Source organism: Megalobrama amblycephala, linkage group LG21 (assembly GCF_018812025.1).
Source record: "Megalobrama amblycephala isolate DHTTF-2021 linkage group LG21, ASM1881202v1, whole genome shotgun sequence".
In the NCBI taxonomy this organism is placed as follows: domain Eukaryota; kingdom Metazoa; phylum Chordata; class Actinopteri; order Cypriniformes; family Xenocyprididae; genus Megalobrama; species Megalobrama amblycephala.
Genome location: NC_063064.1, coordinates 25,992,679 through 26,017,041, shown reverse-complemented (window position 1 = coordinate 26,017,041; position 24,363 = coordinate 25,992,679). Strand labels below are relative to the sequence as shown.

The window sequence follows — 24,363 nt, the reverse complement described above, 5'->3', positions numbered from 1 at the left end:
TGAGGGTGAGTGATAAATGACAGAATTTTCATTTTTGGGTGAACTAACCCTTTAACATTAAGTACATTAGTTAGCATGAACAATACAGCATTTATTAATCTTGGCTAATCTCAACATTTACTAATACATTATTAAAAAAAGTCTGTGAACATTAATGTACTGTGAACTAACATGAATGTTTATTAACTAACATTAACAAAGGTTAATAAATGCTGTAAAAATATATTGAGCATTGTTAATGTAAGTTAATGTAGTAATTAATGTTAACAAATAAGACTTTAATGTAAAGTGTTACCAGTGACATTTATAAATCTGTAGGTTTTGTCACCAAGAGTGACTGTGTTTAGATTGAAATGATTTGTCATTCAAAGCCTTAATGTGATTATTCTTGTTTTGATTAAACAAGAAACCTGATCGTTTCATCTGTGATGTACCCGTTTCTGTAAAATGTTTTAATAAAATAAGTCCAAATCATGCATAAGCAATGGGAGAATTTAAATCAGTCCATAACTTTTGTTTTTCAATTTTGACACGTTTTTACAATTTACAATTGTGAATTAAAAAAAACAAAACAGAAATTGAACTGAAATGCTATAAGCAAAAAAGCAAATAAAATACAAAAGTGTGAATGAATGAATCACAAAAATGCCAAGAAACTATTTTAGAGAGTCTGTTGAGGAATATAATAACTACAGAGGAATAAGTACAGAAACAGTCCAATCAGGCTTATGAATGCCATATTCATGTTTTGAGTTTATGCATTTATGATTCAGTGTCCACAAGACAACAGCCTCCTGAATGAACAGCTGTTTTTGAAGAACCTTGGCTAACTTGATGCTTATGACAATTATCTTTATTTTAAGTGACTATTCAGTGCCATGCAACCTCTTCATGAATATTTCTTCTGGTAATTACCCACGTTCCTTTTCAGTTGCATCCGGTGGTCATGGTACATTTAGGATCCAGCTGCCAGCTTTGGTACAATGGCATCATTTCAAGTGAGGGCTTTCAAGTTTGGGCAGAGATGTATGAAAGCTTGTTTTCGCCAGGAAATTTAAAAAAAAAGGTAATTTGTGACTTTATGTCTCACAATTCTGACTTTTTTTCTCAAAATTGAGAAATATAAACTCACAAATGCAAAAAAAAATTAAGAAAATTAAGAATTTCAATACAAACTCGCAATTGTGAGTTATAAAGTCAAAATTGTGAGATATAACCTCGTAATTCTGAGGGAAAAAAATTCAAGGAAACAAACTTGCAATTGCGAATTATAAAGTCCGAAATTGTAGGATATAAACTCGCAATTGAGAGAAAAAACAATTACAATTCTTACTTTTTCTCAAAATTGAGAAATATAAACTCACAATTGCGAGTTATAAAATCAGAATTTCAAAACAAACTCGCAATTATAAAGTCAGAATTGCAAGATACTGTATAAACTCACAATTGCGAATTATAAAGTCTGAATTGTGGGAAATAAACTAGCAACAGAGAAGAAAACAATTGCAAGTTTTTTTCTCAAAATTGAGAAATATAAACTTGCAATTGTGAGTTATAAAGTCTGAACTGCGAGATATAAACTTGGAAAAAAGTCAGCTCGCAATTGCAAGTTTATATCACACAATTCCTAGAAAAAAATTCTGGCTTTTTTTCTCGCAATTGTGAGCTTATATCTGGGAAAAGATATAAACTCACAATTGCGAGGCAAAAAAGTCACAATTACCTTTTTTATTGTTTTATTCCATGGCAGAAACAAGCTTCCATAGTTTTGTGCTACTGTACATTTGGGTAAAGTTGTGCTCATAGGCAGCCCTGATGCAGAGCTTCTGTGACCTGAAAGCCCAGGATGGGGGTCCAAGGGACTACCAAACTCTGCATGGTGACCAGTAGCCTCCCTGAGTCCACTTCCTCAGGACCTGCCAGTAGATAATTCCCACCTACAGATGGAAACAAAACAGTCCCAAGTCTAATGGCAAACTTGACTGAACCAAAGCTGTGGCCCAGATAAGAGTGAATTTTTATACTCGAGACATTGGGTGCTGTACCTGGGTTGAGGATGGGACAGGTGCAGCCACGGCTGGTCCAAGAGAGTGGGTACAGACTGTGTGTGCCCTGGGAGAGGGGCAGTTTTCCAGAACGGAAGACCTTCCTCACCTTCACCAGGACAACAGCGTGTGTGCCTTTATCATGAGCTGACAGCACACTGGCTTTGATCACTACAGCCACCACAAACAGTCAGTTCACTCTTTAGATTTAAATGTCAGTTTAGACAGCAAATGCCATCAGAATTGATTAATCGAAAAGCCTCACCGTATGCATGTTTCATTTTGCAAAGATCAGCCACACTTTTCAGCTTCTTTTCTCTACAGCTGCACTTCCCTGTAGAGAATTCACATTTAACATGTCACAAGTTCTGTACATATTAACATATTTCATCTCAGAAACACGCTCAGGTCAAAGAAATTATATTTTCCACAAATGTTAGGAAGCCTATTTTAGGATTCATTAAGTCACATTTTAATGATTATTAAACTTTTTGTTTTACCCCAAATTCTCATTACTACAATGATTCTGTTTAATGTTTTAGGTTAAGTTAATGATTTTCTTTATGTATTAAAGTAAAAACAATGACTGTAACAATTTGTTTTATTATTTAAATAATAGATATTATATATTCAATAGATATTAACAAATACCATGATGTATTAATGCTTTATAATTTAAATGTCAAATAATATCATATTATATCAAACTATTCAAAAGTTAAAAAAAATGTTTTGGAAGAAATTGCATTAAATTGATCAAAAATTGACAGCAAAGATATTTATAATGTTAAAAAATATATATATTTTTTAAATAAATGCTGTTCTTTTGAACTTTATTTTGAATCCTGTAAAAATGTATCCTCAAATAGATGCAGGCTTGGTGAGCTTAAGAAACTTCTTTCAAAACCAAACACATTGCAGTATGGTAACAAGAATATTGTCATGAAAACAATGTAAATATTTTTGAAAATAATGCAAAAAAAAATTTAATGGTGTTAAAATAGGTTTTAAGATAAATTAGGTTTTACTTAAGTAAAGTTTTATTCTGATTTTGGAATGAAATATGGACATGTTCTAGATTTCACCCATTTATATTGCAATACATAATCATTTCAGACTTACATTTGAAGGAACCACATAAAAACAAGCCACATCTTGAAGTCGCATTTCCTGCTGTGGTTTCCCATGTTTCACAGCAGCTGCTGTTAGTGTGGAATGTTTTGTTACTGTAGTCAGCTCACCTGTATAATACAGTGCAGAGACGGCGAGTTCTTTAGGCCACGCCCTCTCGTCCTCTTGAGGTTTAAAGTGGGACAGTTCAGGAATTTTCCCACCAATTGGTACATTGTAAAGCTTCACACTGCCTTTGCTGTTAAAGGAAAATGATATGACAAACAAAAATCAATGGTATTTGAAAATCCCCTGCAGGTATGCGATTAAAATTCAACTTGTATTTGTGGTTTTGAGATTCCAAATGCTTGATGTTTTAATTTGTTTTAATTTCAAATCACAAATAGTAAGTACTTATTATAATTTAGAATAGAAAGAATTAAAATTTAGTTTATGTATGCATAAGTCTGACCTGTCTAGGCAATGACCTGTGATGGGGTCACAGGTCAAGGGGCACACACAAGGTTTGCAGCCCTCCTCTCCAAAGCCCCAGTACCCTGGTAGACAGTGGCTACAGGTGGTGCCCCCCACACCAGGTTTACAGTGGCACTGTCCACTTCTAGGATGGCACCATGGCGTCTCATCGCCAAAATATACTGGCACCGAACCAACTGGGTCACACCAGCATCCTGCCACAGAAAAGAATGTTAGTCATCTTTTGGTTCATTAGCTCTTCCTACTGCTTTTGAGTTACATTAGTTACCACTAGAAGGCACTGAAAGACTGTAAATGATTGCGAAGACAACCATGAGGAGGAAATAATGCTTGACCAAGCAAAACATGTCATCACTATGCTAAGGTTTAATAGGTGATTGTTAGGGTGTAGATATGTGATTGCTGAGGTGGTTTTTCCGTGATTTGTTAATTGTTTGTTTTGTTTCCTATTGTATCATCAAGTGAAAAGTTGGTATCATTTTACAATAAGGTCCTATTAGTTAAAGGTACACTATGTAACTTTTGGAGCTCTAGCGGTTAATACACAAAACTGCATGCGTCTTGCGGAAGAACGTTGTAGCCGGAGCTACTTCTCTCTGTTTATGTCTACGATTAATCATGCAGGTACTGGGCAACTCCGCAGAGGTCTAAAACAGTCTGAATATAAATACTTATTATAGGTGTACCATAGCGATTCAGGATAAGACAAAAACACGGCTTGGAAGATGGATTCATGATGTACTGGCTCATTATATAAATGTTGTAAATTTTGAACAAAAAAAATTACATAGTGTACCTTCAACTAATGTAGTTAAAGGTGCAGTGTGTAAAATTTAGGAGGATCTACTCACATAAATGCAATATAATATACATAACTATGTTTTCAATGGTGTATAGAGACCTTACAAATGAACCGTTATGTTTTTATTACCTTAGTTAGAATGAGCCATATCTATCTACATACACCGCGGGTCCGCCTACATGTTAAGTTGCCATTTTGCGCTGCCATTTTCTACAGTAGCCCTAAATGGACAAACTGCTCTACAGAGCGCGTTTCGTCACTACGTTGAATACGCAAGAAGAAGTCGTAGTAATAGTAGTAGTCGCCTGGTTTATTAGAAGCAGAAACTGTTCTTTGTTAGGAGTAAGAAGAAACCAGTTCCGTTTTTTCCGTAAGTAGAATAGGGAAGGCGTTGGACATACAGCAGCGTAAGCTTTTTGAAGAATACGGAAAGCGGAAGCACGTGCAAGGCGAACATTTGTTTTTATAAAGCATATACATTTGTATTTTTTTAGAAAATGACCGATCGTTTCTCTAGATAAGACCCTTATTCCTCGTCTGGTGTCGTTTAAAGCCCTTTGAAGCTGCACTGAAACTGTAATTTTGACCTTCAGCCGTTTGGAGACCATTGAAGTCCACTATAAAGGAGAATAATACTGGAATGTTTTCATCAAAAACCTTCATTCCTTTTCGACTGAAGAAAGAAAGACATCTTGAATGACATGGGGGTGAGTAAATTATCAGGAAAATTTTATTTGAAAGTGGACTAATCCTTTAAACTACACCAGAGCGCGTACACACCTCACGCACCGGATGCCGTGCGCAAGGCAGTTGGACATAGTGGTGTATTAGAGGTAAAAAATGATATAAATACTATTAGGTTTCTCACACAAACCGATCGTTTCGTGTCTTAGGTCATTGACTTGTCGTCACGAGCCGCAGGGTTTAATTTGGATTTGTCTGTGCATGTTTTTTTGACTCTTATAGACGAAGTTCCCACTGACACGCATTATACGACTGACAGACTGCAACAGTTGGAGTTAAAAATCATCATTTGTGTTCTACTGAAGAAACAAAGTTACCTACATCTTGGATGCCCTGGGGGTAAGCAGATAAACATCAAATTTAAATTTTTGGGTGAACTATCCCTTTAATGGACACCCACACGCAGCAGCCATTGTAAGTCCACAAGACCGAAAGTGCGTAGAAGTGTGCCATTTGGGATTCAGCCTATGTGCTTCGAAAGGGAGGGGTGAGCAGTGGACTGAGCTGTTGGTTGCAATTCGCAACCTAAATGTCTTCTTTTTGCTTACAAATAATATGCATCAATACATCATTCACTAGACCAGGAATGTGCATTAATAAGATAAAGTCAATTTTGATTTTAATTAAAAACAACTATTTGAGTGCAGAACCCTTTAAGCTCTCATTGTCCTTTCTGTTTGTTCCTTCTCTTCTTTCTAACTGTCTTACGTGTGCAAGCATGCGGGGAGTTGAGGGATCTGGCAGGGTGGCGGTGGTATCCAGGGCGACAGCGCTGGCACCGGCGGCCCACAGTGTTATGCTGGCAGTTGTCACAGACGCCCCCACTACTGCCCCCTGTGGACAGCCAAACTCTCTGGGAGAAGTGGCAGCTCTCTGCGTGGCCGTGACATTCACATTCTTGAGCAATAGAAAACGAGAGCACAGAGAAAAAGTTAGAGGGAGAGAAAGAGACATTATGGATGAAAGAATCATCCAAGACCTGAGAAACAATTTAAATTATCAAATTAAAATCATTCTAAAATCCCTTTTAAGCACTTATTTAAGCAAAAAATCATCTTAACAACAGTCCAGTTTACACATCCAATTTTAAAATTAGATATGCATCCAGCCATTTCACTATTTTGTCATTTCCATTATTCTTAATAGCGATTCTCACTTGATTCTCAATATTGCAATAGACATTTATTTATATTTAGTTATTTAAAATGCTGTAATACAATGCTTTTTTATTTAATTTATTTTTTTAAATTTTAATAATCATAATAAAATACGATACTTATCCAGTCATTTCACTCTTTTGTAATTTCCATAATTCTTAACAGTGTTTCTCACTAGATTATCAATATTGCAATGTAGTCATTTTCTTATTTATTTATATTTACTTTATTATTTAATACATTTAAATGATTTTAAAATAATCATAATGGTTCTAAAACAGGCTTTTTTTTTTTCTTTAAGCAAAATATAGTTTGTTTATGTTTATTTTAAGGTATAATTGAACCTGGAGATCTTTAAAATCATAAAATGATGATGTGCAATTTTTTTTTTTTTTTTTTTACTTTGTCAGAAGAAAATGTTTTTTGCTACAAAACTCCTAGGGTACTAGTGGTTGCCAGGGCATAGTGCTAAGGTGATCAGAGTGATGCAGTTTCTATTGTGTTCTGGATCATTGCTTACATTACTAACACAACAACCCCCCATGGTATTGTGGTTCTAAGATATGTATCGGATGCCTCCTGCATTAGAAAGTTAAAAAATATAGAAAAGACCTTTCATATCACAATCTCCTTTCCATTTTCAAGGATTAAAGGAATTTAAGGCTAAATCAACCAGTACAGTAAACGCACTTACTCTGGCATGGGTTGCTCTCCCCGCTGCTTCCATTGGCTGCTCTCCAGGGTTGGTCGTTGTAGAGCGGTGCACACCTCTCGCAGTGTTCTCCCGCTGTGTGGTGGGTACACACACACTTGCCAGACACCTGCGCTCCAGAGGAATGATTCACTTTCAGTTGCTGCCCATTCAAGCCCCACAAAGCCTTATAAAAATACATTTAACAGGCAACTTCCTATTCTCCTAACTACCGGGTGAGTGCACATACAACCTCAAGTATGCATTCAGCCAATATTTCATGGTGGGGCCAATGTAGGCACGATATGTGCTTGAGATATGGGCCCTACATAGGCTCCAGATGAACCCATTTAGGGCCAAAACTGGTTCCAATTCAGATAGGGCTGACATGGAACCCATGGACAAACCCATTTAGGGCCCATACTAGTTGTAATTCAGATAGGCCCGACATGGAACCCATAGACGAACCTATTTAGGGCCCATACTGATTCTAATTCAGACAGGGCCCACAAGGAACTCATGGACAAACCCATTTAGGGCCCATACTGGATCTAATTCAGATAGGGCTGACATGGAACCCATGGACGAACCTATTTAGGGCCCATACTGATTCTAATTCAGACAGGGCCCACAAGGAACCCATGGACAAACCCATTTAGGGCCTATACTGGATCTAATTCAGATAGGGCTGATATGGACCCCATGGACAAACTCATTTAGGGCCCATATTAGTTCCAATTCAATTAGGGACAACATGGACCCCATGGACGAACCCCTTTAGGGCCTATACTGGATCTAATTCAGATAGGGCTGATATGGAACCCATGGACAAACCCATTTAGGACCCATACTGATTCTAATTCAGACAGGGCCCACAAGGAACCCATGGACAAATCCATTTAGGGCCCATACTGATTCTAATTCAGACAGGGCCCACAAGGAACCCATGGACAAACCCATTTAGGGCCTATACTGGATCTAATTCAGATAGGGCTGACATGGAACCCAAGGACGAACCTATTTAGGGCCCATACTAGTTGTAATTCAGATAGGGCTGACATGCAACCCATGGACGAACCCATTTAGGGCCCATACTAGTTGTAATTCAGATAGGGCTGACATGGAGCCCATGGATGAACCCATTTAGGGCCTATACTGGATCTAATTCAGATAGGGCTGATATGGAACCCATGGACAAACTCATTTAGGGCCCATATTAGTTCCAATTCAATTAGGGCCAACATGGACCCCATGGACGAACCCCTTTAGGGCCCATACTGGATCTAATTCAGATAGGGCTGATATGGAACCCATGGACAAACCCATTTAGGGCCCATACTGGATCTAATTCAGATAGGGCTGATATGGAACCCATGGACGAACCTATTTAGGGCCCATACTGGATCTAATTCAGATAGGACTGACATGGAACCCGTGGACGAACCCATTTAGGACCCATACTAGTTGTAATTCAGATAGGGCTGACATGGAACCCATGGATGAACCCATTTAGGGCCCATACTGGATCTAATTCAGATAGGACTGACATGGAACCCGTGGACGAACCCATTTAGGACCCATACTAGTTGTAATTCAGATAGGGCTGACATGGAACCCATGGATGAACCCATTTAGGGCCCATACTGGATCTAATTCAGATAGGGCTGATATGGAACCCATGGACGAACCCATTTAGGGCCCATATTAGTTCCAATTCAATTAGGGCCAACATGGACCCCATGGACAAACCCATTTAGGGCCCATACTGGATCTAATTCAGATAGGGCTGACATGGAACCCATGGACAAACCCATTTAGGGCCCATATTAGTTTCAATTCAATTAGGGCCAACATGGACCCCATGGACAAACCCATTTAGGGCCCATACTGGTTCTAATTTAGATAGGGCTAACATGGAACCCATGGATGAACCCATTTAGGGCCCATACTGGATCTAATTCAATTAGTGCTGACATGGAACCAGTGGACAAACCCATGTAGGTCCCACACCTCAAGCCCATATCATGCCTACATCAACCACACCATGAAATGTTGGCTGGAGAGAAGAGGAAACAAGTTCCTTCACACATTCACTCTGTCATTTATTCTGTCATTTACAAGTGTGTTGCAATGCTGTTCATCCCAAAAATCACTAACAAAATGGACAGACTTACCATATTACTGGGTTGCAGTCTGTCTTGCCCTTCATTTTCAGGAAGACAATGTTCAGCATGGCCATGACACAAACACGCCCCTTTAGCCAGAAGAGAGTACACAGCAAATGGGGATGAATCCAGGGCATCAGAACTGGGTGTGGGAGGAGCCAGCATTTTGCTGTGAGTTGTGGGTAAAAAGGGCGGGTTTGACTGTTCCGGGATGCTCCGCTGCCCCTTCGAGACGGGACACTGTTGAGATTTTAAAAGCTGTATTCGTAAGTTAGTTACTGTCAGACGGGACAGTGCCTCAGGACTGTAGGGATCAACAATCCCACTTCCCAATGCTATGGATCGGAATATGATCTAGAAAAGAATTAGAAACAAATGATTATGCACTGTCAAATTTAAAAAGACAGAACTGAGATTTAAATTCACCATGGGGGAATATTTGGTTTAAATGCTGTTTAACTATCAACATTAGCTATTTAACTAACAAAAGCTGCTGTTCACAATCTACTACATCTGATTGATAGTTTATACTTTTTTAGCAAGTAAAAGGGCTTTTAGTGTATAAAAATATCTGTCTTCGGGTCACGATATGCGTGTCTTCTTGCTGTGAATTTTTGTACTGATTTTTATAAAGTAAACATAAGAATAACTTTTATATTGTTACAGTTTTAATCGCTATAGCATTTCTCAGTACTTGGGTCACTTTTTCTAAACTCTTTACACAATTCTTTTTATCAACTTTCAGCCTGGCACAGCAGTTAATTTTCCATTAAAAATGCACTACCAAAACACATCCTCCATGTCTCAAATCAGCTTATTCCTCCATAACACTAGCAAAGATTGTCACCCAAAACATTTTTTTATATATTTTTAAGGCTTTGATCCCTGCAAAACTGAGTGCAGAAATAACATACTTCACATTTAAACCTGCTGAAACATTTAAAAATACCAAAAACAAAAAAAAGAAAGAAAAGAAAGATGTTTTGTGGTGCTTTGGAGACCTTATTTCCTTCCTTACCTCTCCTCGGCTGCACGGTACTGCGCTGGAATATCTGGAAGTGCAGACAGCTCCTGCTTGACTTACATCATCAGGAAGCCCAAACATCTCAGTGCAGTTCCTGGCAAACAGCTTTAGTGTCTCCCAGGTCTGGCCGAAGTCCTGTGAGCGTTCCAACCTCATAGCAGCAGGACGTGGAGAACGGAACAACATCACAACGTGACTCATGCAGAACCGTGTCTCCAAGTCAAGACGGATTTCTTCCTTTTCTCCAGTGGCTGCCGCAGAGCCCCACCAGGTATCTGGATGAATAAATGGGTCATCGGCCATGAGGGCAGGAGGATGAAGCTCTGTTAGACAGCGTGGCTGGGTTGCCAAGCAGGAAGAGCTATTAGTGCAGCAGCTAGTCAGCGTGAAAAGGGTCCTGCCACTGGCCAAGTTACCCATAGGAGGGCTGCAAGCACGACCAACACATCTGGACTCTGTGTAAAAGAGAGAATATGCATTGCACACACATTCACAAACAAATCAGGGAAACTTTCATGCTGATGAAATGAAATGCACCATTTTTGAACACTGAACTTCTGTAAACACTACAGTCAGGTTCTGGCATGTCACAGAACAATGTTTGACAACCTGAGCCTTTAATGAATCTCACAGTTGTGCTTTCACAGAAGCTGTGTCATTTCTCCTGCAAAGATTGCACCACTGCAACAATAGTTAGATATGACAAGAAAAGCGAAGTTCTTTTTAGAACGTTATAAATAAGAATACATTAAAAGTGTCAATATAATCGTGTTATAAAAATATGAAATATTACACAGCTTAAACTTTAAATAAACATTTAATACACGATAAATGCATAAAAACGAAAACCAGATCTCATGCAAAGTTTATGCATCTGACAATTTGATTATTATTATTATAAGAAGAAGTCAAGTTATTTTAATGGATCCTTCTTCCTACAAAATGCAAAAACAATATTTGGTAACCTTTTATCCTAATTTTTTATATAAATTTAACTAATTTATTATATAAATGTTTAACACTTCATGTATATTCAAGTATGAATATATATGGAAATACTTCAATCAAACTTTAAGGACAGACAAAAGATGTTCCACCAGATTTCTTCACTCACCTGTGAAGCCCTGCAGGAATCCAGGAAACAACACCATTGCACACTTCAGTATCACCATTACAAACTGAGGATTCCAAAGGGGTTTCATGTTTAGAAGTCTGGGTGTAAAGGCAGGTTAGTTATCCATAGTTAGAACAGATGCATGTCCCAGTGCATGGTCAGTTGAGTTCGGAGAGATCTCCTTCACAGTCTGTGTGGAGACAGAATTTGCATGAAATCCAGCGGCTGGTAATCCATTTTCACAGTGAGTCAGTGAGAAAAATTTTCTGATGGTGGTGGTGATCTGGGATGCACCTGTCCAAACGGCACGCGGTTCATTCCTTTAATATTGTTTTTGCGCGTTCAGATGAAGAGTAAACTGTTGTTTTTTCTCTGTTTTGACATGGCAGTCCTTTCAAACTGATGGCAAAAGAGCCACGCAGGTCACTTTGGGAATAGCAGTGTGTCGCTCCTCTGCGTAATGCGCAGCGTTGTTCCAGCTTCCCAAGAGCACAGATGAATGACTGTGATCCACTGGCCTGAATCTGAAGCATTGAGCGGACTGAAAACGAGCACTCTACTGCCTCACAGTGGAATGCTACACTAGTGCAGCTCGCAGCCTACTTAGACAAGTGATTTCGATGACATTTTCGTTCACTGACTGTACCAGACATGTTTTCTCAGTATCTTTGTGATTCCTGCCACTGAACGTCTTATATCAGAAAGAGTCATCCTGGGCATCCAAGAAAGGGATTTAGCTTAACCAGAAATGAAAATGAGGACATCATTTACTCACCCTCCTGTCATTCCAAAGGCATTTGCTGTCCACACCTATCTTTTTCATACAGCAAAAAATCATTTACTGAAACTTTTGCAATATATTTTTTTAGTCTTTTGCTTGGAGATTCTGCAGGTGGGCACATGAAAGATTCTCTGAGGCTGGAGAACACGGTTAATGTGATCCAGCCTCACGGAGAATTCCAGAAACCAGCACCACAACCTGCTCTCCTTAATGGGGTGAGAGATGTTACTTTATGTGCATTTTCCTCCTGGTTTTGAACTACAGTAGTTCTGTAGTATGGGTGCTTTGATGTTTCATTCAAGGAAAATTGAAATACATACAATAATATATATGTAGACTCCTATAAGGATATTGTGACATGAGGAAATACAGCACTATGAATGTTTCTGTCTGCATTGTGGTTAATGAAATCGTAACTAATGCACATAAAACTATTGACATTTGTGCATTTTAAAGAAGGAGATTATGTGTATATATATATATATATATATATATATATATATATATATATTTTTTTTTTTTTTTTTTTTTTTTTTTTTTATATTGCATGTCGTTCACTGAGCTGAACAGTCTCAGAGTTAGAGCTTTGAGAGTTGAGATGCGAACCCAATGGAAATGAATTTGGTTAAAGATCAGGATAACCTTTAGCCTTTGACATAATCAAATGGCACAGTCTAGTAACAAATTCTATATTCTTCCATTAAATATTCATGGAGTTATAGTCAAAATGTAAAATATTAACCTTTCCTTTCAAGAGTTTCACCATATTCATAATAGATAAAAATCGCCTTAGTGAGTCATCATGGCTAAATGTAACTTTACCAACTGTTTCTTGCCCAGTTTACTTTAAAACAGATGTTGGGTTCACTTTGTGCTCATAAACTACACATAAAAAGACAAAAATAAAACTCATTAAACTTAAATTAAATTTTCTTCATCTTTATTGTGAAAACCAATAAAACTGTTGTTCACTAATTATTTGAAATAAAGGCAATGATCTTATTATGTTTTCCTCAACATATAGGCTGCATCAGATGTTAATGGGCATATTAATTCATAAGTTGATAAATAAAGAGTCATGCCAGCTGAAAGGGAATGTATTGTGCTAATGGGAAAATGTATTTCAAAGCCACATGCATTGACACGAAATACACTCAAATGAAGTCTTTGGTTTTATGGTAGAGTGTTACAAGGCAACATTTTATTGTAGTCACGTATAAGCTGTTTACAATATGTGCAAAATTCCAGCAAGTTCTCTTGCATTTATGCTTCTTTTGAACATAACTATGCCTTTATATTTACCTTCAGCTGTTTACTTTGAACGAATGAATGATCCCACACACATAAACACCAAATCTGTTAAAATGTAACTGAAATTAAATTCTTTCCCCACACACCATGTTCAGTTGTTGCAGAATGGATCATTTGGAAGACTAAAATGGAGATTTTTGCATTATGTCAGTATGTTGACTGATCTCAGATATATTCAAAGCAATATGCAACTAATTAACATAAAAATAAACATTGCAAGTATTTTAGTATTGAATAAAAATGAGAAAGACATACAAACCCGATTCCAAAAAAGTTGGGACACTGTACAAATTGTGAATAAAAACAGAATGCAATGATGTGGACGTTTCAAATTTCAATATTTTATTCAGAATACAACATAGATGACATATCAAATGTTTAATCTGAGAAAATGTATCATTTTAAGGGAAAAATAAGTTGATTTTAAATTTCATGGCATCAACACATCTCAAAAAAGTTGGGACAAGGCCATGTTTACCACTGTGTGGCATCCTCTCTTCTTTTTATAACAGTCTGCAAACGTCTGTGGACTGAGGAGACAAGTTGCTCAAGTTTAGGAATAGGAATGTTGTCCCATTCTTGTCTAATACAGGCTTCTAGTTGTTCAACTGTCTTAGGTCTTCTTTGTCGCATGTTCCTCTTTATGATACGCCAAATGTTTTCTATGGGTGAAAGATCTGGACTGCAGGCTGGCCATTTCAGTACCCGGATCCTTCTTTTACGCAGGCATGATGTTGTAATTGACGCAGTATGTGGTCTGGCATTGTCATGTTGGAAAATGCAAGGTCTTCCCTGAAAGAGACGATGTCTGGATGGGAGCATATGTTGTTCTAGAACTTGGATATACCTTTCAGTATTGATGGTGCCTTTCCAGATGTGTAAGCTGCCCATGCCACACGCACTCATGCAACCCCATACCATCAGAGATACAGGCTTCTGAACTGAGCGTTGATAACAACTTGGGTTGTCCTTGTCCTCCATAGTCCGGATGACATGGCATCCCAGTTTTCCAAAAGGAACTTCAAATTTTGATTCGTCTGACCACAGAACAGTTTTCCACTTTGCCACAGTCCAATTTAAATGAGCCTTGGCCCAGAGAAAACACCTGTGCTTCTGGATCATATTTTGATATGGCTTCTTTTTTGACCTATAGAGTTTTAGCCGGCAACGGCGAATGGCACGGTGGATTGTGTTCACCGACAATGTTTTCTGGAAGTATTCCTGAGCCCATGTTGTGATTTCCATTACAGTAGCATTCCTGTATGTGATGCAGTGCCGTCTAAGGGCCCGAAGATCACGGGCATCCAGTATAGTTTTCAGGCCTTGACCCTTACGCACAGAGATTGTTCCAGATTCTCTGAATCTTTGGATGATATTATGCACTGTAGATGATGATAACTTCAATCTCTTTGCAATTTTTCTCTGAGAAACTCCTTTCTGATATTGCTCCATTATTTTTCGCCGCAGCATTGGGGGAATTGGTGATCCTCTGTCCATCTTGACTTCTGAGAGACACTGCCACTCTGAGAGGCTCTTTTTATACCCAATCATGTTGCCAATTGACCTAATAAGTTGCAAATTGGTCCTCCAGCTGTTCCTTATATGTACATTTAACTTTTCCGGCCTCTTATTGCTACCTGTCCCAACTTTTGTGTAGCTCTCATGAAATCCAAAATGAGCCAATATTTGGCATGACATTTCAAAATGTCTCACTTTTAACATTTGATATGTTATCTATATTCTATTGTGAATAAAATATAAGTTTACGAGATTTGTAAATTATTGCATTCCTTTTTTATTCACAATTTGTACAGTGTCACAACTTTTACATTGCCGCAATGTACATTGCTACATTGCTACGTTTGTACACTGCTATAATATACTTAAAGTGCTCTATTTTCGTGCACTAATTTTGTAATTAATCTACTAAAAATACTTCTTTAGTACTTCTTAAGATCATCTTAAGAACATCTAAGTGTACTCAACTGTGCTATTTTGAGACACCATGAAATATGAACTAAAATGTGCTTTTAATATACTATCTCTGTATTTAAAAAATTTATTTAGATACCACTTATAGTAGATTTGAACCCGTAGTGTACTACAAGTGGTAGCTAATTAAATAAAAAAATTAAAAAAAAAATAATATCTTAAGTACAAAATTAGTGCACGAAAATAGAGCACTAAGTATATTATAGAAGTGTATTTTTTTTCACCTGGGTAGACTGCTAGTGTAGTTTAAACAGTGCCTGAACACTCACTGCACATTATTTCTTGCTTTTTGAATACTCTCATCTTTGCCATGAGTTTAATTTGATGTCTTTCATTTCTATATATCTGCTCTTTATTAATTTTCCTCCCCCATTCTCATATCCTACATATATCTTCATGCTTTCATTCCCCTTCCTGACAGTCACTACAGCAGCTGGCTGTCCTCCAGGTCATAAAAAAGCTCAGAGAGCAGACCTTAATCTCCAAACCTCACATCATTCTGGCTGTGGGCCTTTCTGCCGCCCCGCAGGCTGCATGAGCAATAACTATCTTTATTGGGGATCACGTTAATCCTATTGATGGTGAATTAGCTGTGAGCTATTAATATTTATTACTTCCAGATGTGAAAAATGGATGAATCTGCTCTTTTAAGATGTTTGATTTAAGGGCTGTCAACTTTTCTGACAGAATCAAAGCATAATTTAACATCATAGTAATTGTTTGTGTCTGCCTTTAAATGTGGTGTTTTAAGTCTTCTAGTTTAATGGAGGAGAAAATTACAGCTGACAACTTTATATTTTTGTCTCTTATGTTTGTCAGCAGCGTATTGATACATAATTTATATTGTGCAGACAGAGAAACCTCATTCTAATATCTTTTTTGCTGTTGTTGCAGACTTCATACATGGTCAAATATTACCAGATGTCATTGCATAATTCAAATGTTTAACTGTGTGGGGTTCCTCTGGTTGTTCCCATGCTCTTTTTTGTGGCCATTACAAATTGGGGATAATACAGCAACTTCAGTGTCTAGGTTGCATTTTGTAAGCGTGTCGGGGATGTCTGGTCTACTAGATGACCCTTAGGCTATCACCTTATATCCACTGGCTGAGTGCATGCCAAAAACAGGAAGAGGTGGTCTATGCCTGGAATTAGAAACAGCCATTTCCACCTAGAAATAAAACAGATGACACATATTTGGCATTCCTTTTCAGATGTTATGAAAGAAAGAAAACTGTTAGATTGTTAACTGAATAGTTTGTACATACATACACACACAGAGAGATATTCTTGTTTAAGCTCAAATTTAAAGTTACTGTAATTGCTGCCTGTTTAGCCTGATTTGTAGTTGTAACTAAGTAGTCCACCTTTAAAGAAAAAAAAAAGAAAATCTGTTTATGAGGTGATTTTTTTAAAGAATGTACATACTTGCATGCTTGTTTCAACTCAAATCCAAAAGTTAATTGAGTTGATGGATAACTGTGGTTCATTTAATAAAATGTACGGAAAATAACTGGGTTTAACCAGCCTGCATCCAATAAAGCTTTTCAGCAGCTTATTAAAATATTTGTACAAAACAGTGTCCAACGAGACTAAAATATTTCTCTGCAGCAATCAACACTTTGCACAAAACTCTTTGGAAGATTTTTCCCACTTTGTTTGGACCAAACAGGGATGTTTTCACATTTTAAATTGTTAATCCTATGTCATTCTAAATCACTGTTCAGTTTTACCTTGTTGAGAATTATTCCCACTTCTGAAGTTGTGATTACCAGCTTAAATTTCGACATGAGAGGGCGTTCATGTGCAATTTTATACCTAGGAAACTCGTATTTACGTATTTACCTTCGTATATTGTTCTAAAAAAGCAAACGAAGTAAGTGAAAAATCTCTGTCATGATGATAGAAAAGGTTTAATGTATATGTAAATGTGCTTTTGTTATTGTTTTAGGTAATGAATGATCAGCTGGTCAAAGATCCGGCCGCCCTCCCGGAGGGCCTTGGGTAGAGGGTGGTTGCACTCCCCTCTAGGCCCATTACGGGTGGGCATGCGATGGATCACTCTGGCTCCCTGGATCTCTGTGTTCCAGGGGGTGGATGGAGACTGTCTAGGCTGTCCCACAAGGCTTGGTGACGGGGTACAAATTCAGATGGATGTCCCCTGGGTCTCCGTGGTCCATGGGGTGGATGGAGACGGTCGAGGCCGCACCATAAGGCTTGGTGGTGGGGTACAAATTCAAGTGTAATCCGCCTGGATCTCTGCGGTCCAGGGGGTGGATGGAGGTGTAATGAATAATAATTAGTTACAGGACAGAATGAAGTTATGGCTAATGTGTGTATTGCATATGTCAGTATAAAGGTCAAAGGTGAGTCATAGATTGTTTTTTCCCAGAGTGAGTTTAATGTAAGCGTGGCAACCCTGCCATAAATGACAGATGTTAACAAACAAACCATATTCATTACAGCAATTTCAATCATTCAACCATCAGATCCAAGATTGCTAAGAGATTTTGGCATCAAAGTATGTTCAAGCACTTAAATGGGAAAAAAATTTTTTTTTTTTTTTTTTTTTGGAAAAAAACTTTAATGGAAAACACACTTTTTGTAATGAAGGATGTTTTAAATTAGGCACATCAGAACATCTGTGTATCCCACATTTGTATTCATTGAGGTTGAATGAGAAATTTTAATAGACAAAATCTTTGTGTCATATTGGTTGTTTTTTTAACCCATGTAGCCTATGTAAATGTGTGTAAAGTCAAACTGAACCCATGAACTTAGCATTGCTACACTGTAAAAATGATTTTTCGAAGTTCTAAATAAAACAAAGATCAATGGAGTACGTTTTACAATAAAATACTATTTTAGTCTTTCTTCATCAAAATTACATGTTTTAATGTGTTTCATGCTGATTGATGAGAAATTTACTAGCAATTTTTGAGTGAAAATTTCTTTACACCAAATTTTATTGTGTGTAGTTTGAATTTTATTTGATATAAAATTTTGATCTATTTTAGTTTTGATCTATTTTATTTCACATCCTTTTATTAGATTTTTCCTTTGCAATTTTTAAAGGTGCGAATTCTGAGAAATGCTGTTGAAAGGGGCGTGTCCACTCATGAAGGGGGGAGGTGCCTATGTTGCATAGGGGCGGAGCTATCAAGATTTAGGTGTGATCCTTTTGGGCAGGGGCGTGTTTGTTTTGCTGGTTTCAAATATCAACAGCTTTTCTTAGAAATCTCTTACTGCACCTTTAAAGGTGCCCTAGAATCAAAAATTGAATTTACCTTGGCATAGTTGAATAACAAGAGTTCAGTACATGGAAATGACATACATTGAGTTTCAAACTCCATTGCTTCCTCCTTCTTATGTAAATCTCATTTGTTTAAAAGACCTCTGAAAAACAGGCGAATCTCAACATAACACCGACTGTTACGTAACAGTCGTGATCATTAATATGCACGGCCCCAATATTTGCATATGCCAGCCCATGTTCAAGGCATTACACAAGGGCAGCCAGTATTAACGTTTGGATGTGCACAGCTGAATCATCAGACTAGGTAAGCAAGCAAGAACAATAGCGAAAAATGGCAGATGGAGCAATAATAACTGACATGATCCATGATATCATGATATTTTTAGCGATATTTGTGAATTGTCTTTCTAAATGTTTCATTAGCGTGTTGCTAATGTACTATTAAATGTGGTTAAAGTTACCATCGTTTCTTACTGTATTCACGGAGACAAGAGCTGTCGTTATTTTCATCATTAAACACTTGCAGTCTGTATAATGCATAAACACAACTTCATTCTTTATAAATCTCTCCAACAGTGTAGCATTAGCCCGTTAGCCACGGAGCACTATCAAACTCATTCAGAATCAAATGTAAACATCCAAATAAATACTATACTCACACGATCCGACGCATGCATGCAGTATGCATGACGAACATCTTGTAAAGATCCATTTGAGGGTTATATTAGCTGTGTGAACTTTGTAAATGCGGGGGGCAGGGGGCGTGAGATTTAAAGGGGCCGCAGCCTGAATCAGTGCATAGTTAATGATGCCCCAAAATAGGCAGTTAAAAAAATGAATTAAAAAAAATCTATGGGGTATTTTGAGCTGAAACTTCACAGACACATTCAGGGGTCACCTTAGACTTATATTACATCTTGTAAAAACTGGTTCTAGGGCACCTTTAACAGTTGTTGAAAAACTACGGAATCTCATTTTCACCATATAAAAAATATCTTTATTCTTTGGTAAAACATAAGTATGACATAAAAAGTTGAAATTATGACGTGTCGAAATTATAAGATAAGAGGTAAAAATTTTTAGATGAAAGGTCAAAATTATGATATATAATGTAGCCTATTAATACTAGTGAGTGAAGTCAAATTGGAGAAACAAAAATCTTTGTATGCATGTGCGTTTTTGCATATGCATCTCACTGTGGTTGTGGGATTGTGGTGGTCTTTTGCATGTCTGTATGCAAACATTTGTGCGTGTGTTTGTGTATGTGTGTGAGAGAGGGTCACAACATGCGAATGTCTTTATACATGGGTAATAGGTTTAAATTGCAGTGTGTTGCTTTGATCTGTGAGAATGAATGACTGAGATTAAGTTGTCAGGCCGGGCGCTGATAGAGGCCAGATGAACGGCTATGACAGTCCGGAGCCCCTGTGGAACATGTAGGAAGATTGCCAAAGCAATTGTGTGATTACATGCATGCGTGCATTTCTCCAGGGTAGCTAATGTTGGAGTCTATTGTGCATAGATAACCTTTCTATGCAGTTGCTCATGTCACTGTTTACATGTGAATGAGAGAGCATGCAAGTGTATGTTTGTGTATGAGGAGATTCGTTGCACATAAACACTCACACATGTGCCAGCATTCCAAATCCATTTAATTTCAACATTATTAGGTCTTAAGAAGCAGGAATGAGAGGAATTTTAAGAGAGGTGGTTTTGATTGAAGAGGTTTGTGCCTGATTGGTAGTGCCCTGCTGCACTGATGCAGCTGAAACCACATTTTATTCGAGCCGAGTAAAGCTTCCCACACATATGGAGGTCTGTATAAACACGCACAGATCCTTCATAGGGGTTCAGCAAGTAAATAAGACAAGTGCTTACTGAGAGATTTAGCAATTTTCAAGCTGTAATACCGAGCTACTACAGCAAGCAACTACTTTTCTGGATTGTCTCTGCAAGATATTAATGTATATGAAAGGTCTGGACTGTACATAACATGAGCTGTATTGGAATGTGCAACAGTGAAGTATACATTTCAGAGCACCCCATGTGGCGCTTTAAAAAGAAAGGGGTCATGGTGGATTGGAGTGATATTAATAAATAATGTAAGCCCTTTATGCTTTATACATGTGTACTGCAGCAAGATAGTATTTATTCATTTCATTTTAATTTTTAAATTATATATTTAATATTATAATTTAATTATCTTTTTTTATTATAATAAAAGTAGTCAAAAAATAAACAAGCTATTTTATATTTTTGATTTATTACTTTATTTTTTAATAATAGAATTTTTATATTCATCAAAGAATTAGCCTGTTATTTTATATTTTTATTTGATTCATTAAATTTAATTTTTTTAAATGATAGAATATTTAATATCACAATTTTAGTATAATTTAACATTATACTTTTAGTATATTTTTATTATAATAAATACTACAATACATATTTTATTATTTTTTATTATACATCAAAGAATCAGCAAATTATTTTATATTCTTATTTATTACATTTTAAGTTTTTAATTATAGAATATTTCATAGTATATTTTCATTATAATTTAATATAATTTTAGTATATTTTTATTATAATAAATATTATTATACATCAAATAATGATAAATATTATAATTGTATTATAATTTGTTTATTACAATAATTATTATAATATTTTTTTTTTTTTTCTTGAATATTACATTTAAATTTTTTATTTAAAAGAGTACCCACCTCCAAATCTCTATGATATTCTGGGTTTGGATCCTTTCTTCTGTGTGAGTGTAGTTTTTCTTTCAGTTTTTGTTTTAAAATAAGTGTATAAGTACAATACTTAGTAACTGTGATCCCTGAATTGTGACCAGGTGTCCATCAAGAATCAAAAGCTGGTCTAATCTCATCACCACCCATTTTTTATGACCGCATGTGTATCCACCCGTGATCTCACCTGACCCCTACTGGCCATTTAAAGGTCATGCGGGTCACCATTAAAGCCTCTAAGCCGGTCTGGTCTGGCCAAAAGCATATTTTCAGGCCACAGCTCTTTTTTATTCTCTCGTAAAACACACAGACTAGAGTACCACAAAGTGACACTCACTGACCTGATGGTGTATACATTTCACCCATTAAATAGAACAGATGACGGTCATACGCTGCTGTAGGGCTGTTGAACCTAAACTATATTAGACACCACATTTAACCAATTAGCTAATAGCAAAATGGAACATTATCTGCTAAAGCTAGCTGTGTTTTGTTATGGTAGACGTGTGTGTTTTACATTACATCAGCTGTTCCACATATTCTACTGTGAAACAAATACCTTCTATAGCAAGTACAGTTCAGATGCTTTTTGCAATCTTTGATGTGCTTGCTAACTGAGATAAAACAGAGTCCAGCGGTTAAAAAACACAGATCAGACTTATAGAAGCTTCATATTCTTCCATGACTCTTTAGCAATGTGACACTGGGAAGCTGGGGGCCCACCTCTGCTGCTCTCCAAAACCAACATCTGGGTATCATGAGCAGCTAAAGTTAGAAGCACATGTTGCTTTCATTACTGCAAAATAGGAGTCGCACTCAAGCAGGCGTGACACCCACAACCGCCTGTGGAATAAAGGGTAGATGAGGGGTGTAAAAGGACAGAATAACTGGAAGAGGAGGACGTTTATGTGCAAGTTCCACAATTGCACGGACTGATTCAATGAACAGTATACAATCAAAAAGACATCAGATGAAAGTAAGCTATGTCAAGTGTAGCATCCGTGTAAGACGACCAACATTAGGACCCTTATTTAAGTGTACGCATTTGACAGTTGTTTTTGTCCAAAGCAACTTACATTGCATTTCAGACATACTTCTTTTTATCATCTCATGCATTCCCTCTGAATGGAACCCATGACTTAGGCATTGCTAGCTCAATGTTCTTATTTTGTGATTTGTTTTTTCCTTTGCAATTTTTAACAGGAATGACACTTAATGCAAAAGTATGGAAGCCAATTTCTGACACATAAGAAAAAAAAATCATAATTATGGCATAAAAAGTCAAAATTATGGCATACTAAGTCATAATTATGACATACAAAGTTAAAATTATGAGATAAAAACAACTTTAACATAAAAAGTTAAAAATCGGAAACTAAGATAAAATTTATTTGACAAAACAGTCATATAAAAGGTTGACAATATGAGATAAAAAGTCATTATGACATAAAAAAAATCAGCTCATAATTATGATTCACTAAAGCATGTGTGTTTTTCTTATGTGCAAATGACATACAAAACTGAATAAAATACAATAAATGGCATTCTCAGCCGTTTGGATGTAAGACACTAATATATACAAAGTGTCCCATATGGATTCATACAGAACACATTTTTTCCCTTAAATAATGTATGGTAGGCTAAACAATCCTAGTAGGTGTGAACTGAATGTAGAGCATAAAAGAGTTTAGTCTTATGTTTTCTGGCCCTACTTTGAAAGTCAGCTTTTCTTCTTGATACTGGTGTAGTTTCTGCTATGTTGACATTGGAAAGTCCCAGATGTGCATTATTTTATCAGAAATGTCTTTCATCTGAAGTTTATCAATGACCTCAATCACTTGGGGGACAAATCTGCCCTGATTCTGGATCACAAAATGAGAACTTTTCTGTTTTGAAGACCCAATGCACTAGAGATCTCATCTGAGATCTCATCTGTCTAGTTCAAACAACCCTGTAATGTTTTAAGCCAAAGCTATTACTCATTAATTGCTGGCAGGTGTTTGGATCTACTGACAAGATGTGTCTGCTGCATCTGCCCTTGGGATACACTGAGGGTAGATGTCTCATGACGCAACTGCACAGTTAAGAAGCTAGAAGGAAGGACACAATTTTATGAGGGTAGTATGATTTACTGCAAGCCATTTGACAGAAATGTGTTTAGAAGTTCTGCAAACATGTGACTAATTATAGTATATGTATATTTTTGGAAAATAAAATAAAGATTATTAAAAAGAATAAAATAAATTTTAATAACAGAAATCATAAATTTTATATTCTATAACAGAAACAAAAAGTTTAATTGCTAAATCGTATGCATGATTTACTATTTCGTTCCCTCGATTTGCTAAATCATACGCAAGATTTACTATTTCGTTCTCTCGATTTGCTAAATTTGCTAAATCTTATGCATGATTTACTATGTCATTCCCTTGATTTGCTAAATTTGCTAAATCGTGTGCAAGACTTACTATTTCGTTCCCTCGATTTGCTAAATTGTACGCATGATTTACTATTTCGGTCCCTTGATTTGCTAAATCGTACTCATGATTTACTATTTCGTGCCCTCAATTTGCTAAATTTGCTAAATCGTACGCATAATTTACTGTTTTGTTCCCTCGATTTGCTAAATTTGTTACATATGCGTTACTATTTTGTTCCCTCGATTTGCTAAATTTGTTACATATGCGTTACTATTTTGTTCCCTCGATTTGCTAAATCGTACACATAATTTACTGTTTCATTCCCTCGATTTGCTAAATTTGTTACATCATATGCGTTACTATTTTGTTCCCTCGATTTGCTAAATTTGCTAAATCGTACACATAATTTACTGTTTCGTTCTCTCAATTTGCTAAATTTGTTACATTGTATGCGTTACTATTTTGTTCTCTCAATTTGCTAAATTTGCTAAATCGTACGGATAA

The 24,363-nt window shown here is 36.7% G+C and overlaps 1 protein-coding gene across 1 annotated transcript; it reads right to left on the bottom strand.

Moving 5' to 3' along the window:
• Nucleotides 1-1,643: 1,643 nt before the first annotated feature.
• Nucleotides 1,644-12,238, bottom strand: si:dkey-202e22.2 (netrin-4). Its single transcript, XM_048173500.1, has 10 exons — nt 11,348-12,238; nt 10,228-10,688; nt 9,219-9,563; nt 7,048-7,174; nt 5,905-6,093; nt 3,628-3,844; nt 3,287-3,414; nt 2,311-2,379; nt 2,046-2,216; nt 1,644-1,937 (listed from the first exon to the last, which is right to left on the bottom strand). The coding sequence occupies exons 1-10, from the start codon at nt 11,433-11,435 to the stop codon at nt 1,801-1,803; spliced, it is 1,932 nt and encodes a 643-aa protein (XP_048029457.1). The 5' UTR covers nt 11,436-12,238; the 3' UTR covers nt 1,644-1,800.
• Nucleotides 12,239-24,363: the final 12,125 nt, after the last annotated feature.

Bases quoted from the DNA above. Each gene is read 5' to 3' on its own strand.
- si:dkey-202e22.2 (XM_048173500.1), bottom strand. From the start codon at position 11,435: ATGAAACCCCTTTGGAATCCTCAGTTTGTAATGGTGATACTGAAGTGT. The intron at 3,845-5,904 runs GTAAGACAGTTA...TTTCTGTGGCAG, and splicing joins CTCCCCGCATGCTTGCACAC to GATGCTGGTGTGACCCAGTT. The intron at 3,415-3,627 runs GTCAGACTTATG...TTCCTTTAACAG, and splicing joins ACAGGTCATTGCCTAGACAG to CAAAGGCAGTGTGAAGCTTT.